The 8267-nt window shown below is 50.2% G+C and overlaps 1 protein-coding gene across 1 annotated transcript; it reads left to right on the forward strand.

Annotated features, from left to right (window-relative positions):
• Positions 1–4008: 4008 nt before the first annotated feature.
• LOC311490004 (protocadherin-8-like) lies at positions 4009–7282 on the forward strand (the record flags this gene model as incomplete). Its single annotated transcript, XM_084547338.1, has 3 exons — positions 4009–6465; positions 6598–6823; positions 6930–7282. The coding sequence occupies 3 exons, from the start codon at positions 4009–4011 to the stop codon at positions 7280–7282; spliced, it is 3036 nt and encodes a 1011-aa protein (XP_084403464.1).
• Between the last annotated feature and the right edge of the window lie 985 nt (positions 7283–8267).

Consider the following 8267-nt stretch of genomic DNA (forward strand, 5'->3'; position numbering starts at 1 on the left):
ACCATCAAGTCCGTTGACATTGATTATGTAGGTTCACTTAAATCAAGGATAGTTACTGGAGCTTGGTGCCCTTACACATGATCATTAGATACATTTTAATGGAGAAACTTTCAGAATAGTTCATCAAAAACACAACACTGACCTGGTTACACAATTGGGTTATACTATGTGCCAAATTCACTTAGGCTGTGTGTGGGGGAAGAATGTTGCAGTTGGTTCCAAAGTAAAGAAGATCGTTTTATCTATAAAATGTGAGAAAACGGCAAAAAATAACAGCAGCCTGCAAAGCCCAGGGTGACACTTCAAATGTCTTGTTTGTCTGCAGCAGCCTAAAACCCAAATATATCATTATTATTATCGTTGTTGTCACCACTACAAGACAAAGAAAAGCAGCGCATACTCTCAGGCTGGAAGCCAGCGAGCGTCAGGCGCGTAAACCTTTATGTTTTCACCTCAAGTGCCGCACAAAGGGACCAAATTAGCCAGCACACCTCTTCATCATGCATTCAATTTCCACAAGTGTTTAGGAGCAATGCGGCCTGAATGGTTGCAACCTAGCCTCTGTAAGTGAAGTGGTACCCTCACTTACAGACCTCTGTGCTGGGGGGGCAGTGACACAAGTTTCTTTAAGTGTTGCACTCTGGGGCTGATGGGCGCATTCACTCCTAATCATTTTCATCAATAGTGTGGAGGGCGAGGCCATTAGAAGGCGAGCCCTGGAGTGCGGTGCTCTGCTGGAGAGGAGATAATTGGATAATTAGTGCTGGGAACCAATTAGGACTCCGTGCTTGTGATGGCACGCGAGTTAAGCAAAGGTTAGCTGGGAGAGATGTGTGTGTGGGGGGCGGGGGAGGGGGGGTCAGGGCTCTGATCGATTATCTTTCTCACCCTCCTGCTCCCTCTCTCCCTCTCTCTCCCCTTCCACCGCTTATCTGATGGACAAAAGACACCAAATCGTCTATTTCCATCTGAAAGAGTTAAGCCCCAACAAGAGGCACGGATCGGGCGACCAGCTTCAGACCCCAAATACCCGGCGATCACTAGAGCAAATGGAGCCACAATGCTGGGGAGAAGAAAGAAAAGAGGGGCAGGGGGAGGGAGGGAGGGGAGTCTGTAAAGATGTATTTATATATGTTAAAGAAAATGCTAATACGTCCCGCGAAGAATAGAGGGGATTTTGGAGGCTCTCTCTAATTCCGCTATTGTTGAACTCGCGTGCAGACGGGCGAGATTGACACGGTGATCACGTGAAAGAATTCTTTTTTTTTTTTTTTAGGTGTGTCTGTCTTTAAAATGACAGCTTAGCGTTTTGGGGTGGTGTCGGCTGAGAGGATGCAAGAGTCTGTTCAGCATTGTTTAAAAGAAGAAGTCTTGGTAGTGCGCGCGAACGTGCACGAGCATGTTTTTTTTTTTTTTTTTTTAAATCCACGAGACTCAACATAATAGTGTGATTTGATTTTGATTGTCCCGTCCTTCTGTGTGTGTGAGAAAATGCTGAACGGTGGGAGTCCTGGAGACTTTAAATACACACACAGAGAGGGAGAGAGAGAGAGAGAGAGAGAGAGAGAGAGAGATGAGAATAATAAACAGGACAATTCAAACACATAGTCCTGAGTAAAAAAACACGGTTTGGCAGATTGGACTCCATGCTGTAGGGTGAAACAAGGATCTTTTGCATCATGTTACAAATCCATTAGTCATCAATCATTGTATTCCTGCTACCATACGCCTTCTCAGTCTGTAGGGACATTTTGGATTTCAGTCCTTTGTGAGGCAGTTATATAGACTGATAAAGCATCGGTGCACGCATCAGTTTCTTGAGTAATCATAACTTAGCCAGACGGATTTCCCCCAACCTGGCAACTCAATGCAGCCCTTAACAATCCTCGAAGAAGCTGACTGGAGCTGTATTTCCATCTTTTTTTATTTTATTATTATTTCCACTGATATTCTTGATGAATCTCAGAACTATATCTGCTTATCGTTTAGGACAGGCCTGACTGTGTCTAACTATGCAAGCTGCTTGACTAGATGTTGTCCATTCAGGTGTCTTCTATTTGACTTTCTGTGGCAGATGGGTTCTTTATAGAACATGCCAAGTGATATTAGCTTCTACTGCAAGGCAAGTGTTGCCCCTGAAAGAGCGAGGAGCGTGCGTGTGAGGAGGAGGAGGAGGAGGAGGAGGGGGGTGCATGACGAGGAAGAGAGGGAAAGGGAGAGTTAGCCCAATGGGAAGAATGAGGAAAATCTCTTAAAGAGCCGTGACGGGGCCCCGGTTTCTCTCTAAATGTATTTTAATAGGGGGGACCCTGATGTCCACGGCAATTCATCTCCCATCTCCGTGTAATGAAAGGAGTCGTGGCCGGGACGGGGTCGGGTCTTGGGGAAAGGGAGGGGAGGGGGTTGGGTGCGGAATGGTGGATGGAGGGTTGGTACAAAGGCTACATGTGGCTTTGCCTCATTATGCTGCAGTTAGACGGAGGGCTGCATGGAGGCAGCGGGGGTTAGGGTCCCCACAGACCGGCTCAGGGGCCACAATGCCGGCATGAACGGCTGCAAAGGGAGACCCTGCCATGCCATTATCCCGCCGCTACTAACGAGGGCTTCATAGGCCTTTGATATAATCTCACTATTGAAATCCTGATAAATCCCCCCCGCGTTTACAGCCAAATCCCATTTGTAACGGGCTCGTAGAACCCTGTGTGACTGTGAGTCTGTGTGTGTGTGTGTGTGTGTGTGTGTGTGTGTGTGTGTGTGTGTGTGTGTGTGAGAGAGAGAGAGAGAGAGAGCGAGTCTCTGTGTATGTGTGTGTCGTCTTCACCTGCGCCTTTCTGTTCTGGCAGCCGAGGCCAGACGAGAGTCTCGTGCTAAACCGGGCCGTTACACAGGCTTTAATTAAAGAGCCCCTCTCTTGCGCACAAGACATCTCGTGAGCCGATCTGAGCTGAGCCAGAATTAGAATAAAATCAATGTTTAAGTGGATATATGGCCTTTCTGGTCACAGCTAGGATCTGATAGGCAAACAATTACGGGATTACATCACACTGGAGGGATGAATGAACAGAAGCAAAAATTATGGAATTTATTAATGAGAGCTAAAACGGCGCCATTGCCACCAGTTACACCACATTCTTCAGCACGCGTGGCCCTGCCATGATTCAGGATGATACACTGTCTCAGCATCGGGAGTCTACAAGAAGTAATTCATGTGAAATCACATCTGTCTGGTTGAGTGGATCGTGCGCCCTGAGGTTGGAGAAAATGACAATTCGTGTCATAATCTAAATGTAGTTATCCTTAGAGGTGAAGGGGTCACTGGGACAGCGCAGCCTGCCAGAGGCTACTTTTACTCTCGTGGGTTACACAGGACACGCGCGTGGGGATCCAACCGACCAGTGTTTCAGCGTAAATCTCTTTACACTGAAAAGGAGCTTGTAGAGCATCCCGAACAGACTCCCCTATTCAGATGCTTTGTCCTCTAGCTCAGGGACACTGCGCATCTCTGTGCTCCCCCATGTGTCGGTGCGCAGACTCATTTAACAGCCCGAGGAACATAAACAAGCAACGGAAACTATAGCTGTATTAAATCAAGTCCCGCGTTTAGCCCACATATTGGGTGCCAAGTTCTCCGCACAGTCCAGGAATCTCTAAACAGGGTTTAGAGGTCTTTCAGAAGTCCCCCTTTTTTTCCCCCATCGCAAAGCGCGGATTGGTCACAGTGCGGCTCATTTGCATGCCTCGCCGTATAAACCCTCCTGCAGACACTGCAGCCCTCTTGCGCTGAGAGAGCAGCACACCTCCAGTATAGAGAGAGCGGAGCGCGTCTAGTGCGCATTGAAAGACATATGGAATATTTATGACAGGTTTTATATTAAAAAAGCAACACAGAAGAGTCGAGTAGAGGACGGAAGGAGCAGCTTTTTCTGAGTTTTATTTTTTAAATCCAAAGTTGGACGCACTGAGGACAGTTTTCTGAATTTCAGAATATTTGGGAGAGAAGGTGTCAAGATGGGAGAAATAGGGTGGAACGGGCTGTCGGTGTTATTGTGCGCCTGTTTGGCAAGCCTGACTGCTGTCACACAAGGAAAGACGATGAAATATCAGACATTTGAGGAAGACGCACCGGGGACAGTGATTGGAAACTTGGCCAAGGACATCTCCTCCAGTCCCTCTTCCTCGGGGGGCTCCAGGACCAATTTCAGGATGATGAAACAGTTCAACTCGTCTTTCATCCGTCTGAGGGAGAGCGACGGGCAACTGACCATAGGCGAAAGGATAGACAGAGAGCGGATCTGCAAACACACCCTGCACTGCCTCATCGCTTTCGACGTGGTCAGCTTCTCCAAAGAGCAGTTCAAACTCATCCACGTCGAGGTGGAGGTCAAGGACATCAACGACAACACCCCCGAGTTCCCCCGGAAAGAGTCGAGTCTGGAGATCTCCGAGAACACAGCGGTGGGCACGCGGATCCCGCTGGACTTTGCCGTGGATGAGGATGTTGGGGTGAACTACATCCAAAGCTACCAGATCTCCGTCAACAGCCACTTTTCAATCGACGTGCTCAGCAGGGCCGACGGGGTTAAATATGCGGAGCTGGTGCTTATGAAGGAGTTGGACCGGGAGACGCAGGGTTCTTACGCGCTCGAGCTGATTGCCATGGACGGCGGCAACCCGTCCCGCTCCGGAACAACGCGCATCAACATCAAGGTGAAAGACTACAACGACAACAGCCCGGTGTTCGACAGGAACAGCTTCTCCGTGGACCTGCCCGAAGACGCGCCGGTGGGCTACCTCTTGCTGGACCTGAACGCAGAGGACCCGGACGAGGGGCTGAACGGCGAGGTGGTGTACGGGTTCGGTAACCAGGTACCCACAGAAATAAGGCAACTCTTCAGAGTGGACAGGAAAACCGGACGGCTCACTCTAGAGAGCCCCATTGACTTTGAAAGTAAGACCACGTACGAGTTTGACGTCCAGGCCACCGACCTGGGTCCGAACCCGAGCCCGGCCATCTGTAAAATTGTAGTGCAAGTACAGGACGTTAATGACAACGCACCGGAGATCTCGATCACCCCCATGACGTCCATCACGGCGGGAATAGCGTACATCACCGAGGCGGCGGCGAGAGAGAGTTTCGTGGCGCTGGTCAGCACCTCGGACAGAGACTCTGGCGCTAACGGGCAGGTGCACTGCACTCTGTACGGACACGATCACTTCAGGCTACAGCAGGCGTACGAGGACAGCTTCATGATTGTGAGCACCAGCCCCCTAGACCGTGAGAAAATCCCCGAATATAACCTGACAGTAGTGGCGGAGGACCTGGGCTCCCCTCCCTTCAGGACCATCACTCAGTACACCATCAGGCTGACAGATGAGAACGACAACGCTCCGGTGTTCAGTAAGCCTGTGTATGAGGTGGCCGTGGTAGAAAACAACGCACCTGGCGCATACATCGCCACCGTAGTGGCGCGGGACATGGACATGGGGTCAAATGGGAAGGTCAGCTACAAACTGGCGGACACTTATTTTATGGGCTCTCCAATTTCTACCTTTGTGTCCCTGGACCCCGCCAGCGGGTCGCTTTACGCGCTCCGGAGCTTCAACTATGAAGTCATGAAACAGCTGGAGCTCCGCATCACGGCCAGCGACGGCGGCTCACCGGCCCTGTCCGGCAGCGCCAACGTCTACGTGAGGATAGTGGACCAGAATGATAACGCTCCCATCATCATCCAGCCGGCTCTCCATAACGGCTCCGCTGAGGTCCTCCTGCCCCGGGACGCGCCGAGCGGCTACGTCATCACCAGGGTGGAGGCGCGGGATGCGGACGAGGGCGTGAACTCGGAGCTGTCCTACGGCCTGGCCACCGGCGAGCCCTCCGTGTTCTCCGTTAACAAAGCCACGGGGGAGATCTACCTCAACCAGGTGCTGAGCCACGAAGTGGACGAAACCCTGAGCTTGACCGTGACGGTGAGTGACAACGGGAGGCCGGCGCTGACCTCCACCGCCACGCTCCACTTCCTCATCATCGCGGGCTCCCCGCCGAGCGACAGGACCGTGTACCAGCCAGGCAGCGGGGACGAGGTGCACGCGCAGTGGGACCTGTCGGTGGTGATTATCGTTGTCCTCGCTGGGAGCTGCACCCTCCTGCTGCTTGCCATCATCCTCATCGCCACCACCTGCAACCGGCGCAAGCGGGACAAGAGCGGAGAAGACAGCGACTCATACGGGGAGAAGGGCACGCTGGAGCGGGGCAGGAACCACGTGGCGGGCAACCCGCTCCTGCCTCTCCACGGAACAGCAGGAGAAGCGGGCTTTGACGGACACTCCTACAGCAGCCAGCCCGGAGGTTTCACCTCGGCTCATCCCGGGGGCAGCGATATGTGCTCGGCCTCAGAGGACGGCAGCGAGGTGCCCTGTGTGTATGACTCTGACAACAACAGCAAGCAACGAGGGAATAAACATGAGGTGAGATTAACCTTTGGGACATGGCACTCATGGGGTGTGGGGAGGAGAGGTGTAGTGTGGCTCACAACAATGAGTAATCTGCAGTGTGTTCATTATTAACGTGTGTTTTCTCTCTCTTCTCTCCACCTGCAGGGCTACTCCACTCTGCCTGGCTATGGAAATGGAAAGGAGGCTGTGAGGCCCATCACCATCTGGAAGGGGAACTCTTACACCACCATCTCTGCCAGGGACCCTGCCTTTAGTGGCAAAGACAGTGGCAAGGGGGACAGTGACTTCAATGACAGTGACAGTGATGTGAGCGGAGACACTGGCCTGAAGAAAGATGGGATAGTGGTTCCTCCCATGGGTGGCCAAAATGGTAAGGGCAATAGAAAAAGAGACTCAAATGTACATCAGATGGCATGTGAGTTAGTTGTGCACCAATCTGATCCTAACTCCTCTCTCTTGTCTCCCTCTTTGTCCAGCTCTGTGGGCCTGCACCAGTGAGTGTAAAGTCCTGGGTCACTCAGATCGATGCTGGAGCCCCTCTGCGGTGAGAGCCAACGCAGCCCCCTCTCCAGCCCCGACCCTCTCTTCATTCAGCAGCCTCTCCAAAACGGCTTCGCTTCCCCGGGACCCCAATCGCAGGGACAACTACTACCAGGCCCACATCCCCAAAACCGTGGGGCTGCAGAGCGTGTACGAGAAGGTGCTGCACAAAGAGTACGACTACGTCCTGGTCACCCCGCCAAGACCTGTGAGGGTGCAGGAGATCAGCGACATATCCATCCCCGTCTACACGCCCACCCCAACACACTGCCCCAACAACGACGTCTAAAACTGCACACCTAAGCTCACTCTCAAAGAAATGTATAGTGTATTCAGAATTTTAATTTATGATTCCTTGACAATGAGAATAATGTAACTATTTGAAGTTATTTGTTGTGGAGAGTGTGCACATATAAGTTTATATCTTAATATTTGTGTGTTTCTCTTTTTGTTTTAATGTAAAAAAAAAAAAGCCACATTTGAAGTCCAATCAATCACTGAGACATTTTGTTGGACATGAAGTGTATCATATGCAAGATTTGTACATAGAGAGATTTTATTTTTTATAAGAGTAATGATTAAGCAAAGATGTGTAAATATAAATTGTAATTATTGATCTTTAAGCATGCCTACTATTTAAAATGGCCCCAGATACTTTTCGGTTAGAGGGCTGGTGATCCACAATGTATCAAGTTGATAACAATGTATGAAATTATTTGAATGCAATAATAATGAATTGTACAGATTTTTTTTAATGGTCACAATATTCTGAGAGGAAATAAACTTTGAAATACAGTTCTACACATGCGTGTTCAAGCGTTTGTTCGAAACAGAGCGTGATCCGTGCGCAGGTGAGCAGGGTGTCTGTGTGTGCCTCGCAGGAGCATTAGTCAGGCCAGTCTCTAGTAAAAGCCAACAGGCGTCGCTGTTATTGCAGCAGCGAGCCTCTGTCCTTGCAGCCCGCTGGAGAAGGTCAGTTAAGTTTTTTTCCCCCTCTGTGAATAAAGTTTCGCTGGTGAGATGCCAAGAGCAGACGCGAGGTATTCCGAGCAAATCACTCCGTCACCTCATACATACCGAGCCTTCACGGTTATTCTTTCAGTTTTCACTGACTTAATAGCTGCACTGATTTGCAGAATGCGTGCATGTTAATACAGGTATTAATACCAAGGTTTCTATTAGGCTACATTAATTACTAAAAGAAAAAAATGTGCGCATAGAGCAGACATGAGTATGCGTAACAGCAAATTTACTCCATATTTTCTAAGCTTCTA

The sequence above is a fragment of the Chelon labrosus genome (assembly GCF_963514085.1).
Source record: "Chelon labrosus genome assembly, chromosome: 6".
NCBI lineage: Eukaryota > Metazoa > Chordata > Actinopteri > Mugiliformes > Mugilidae > Chelon > Chelon labrosus.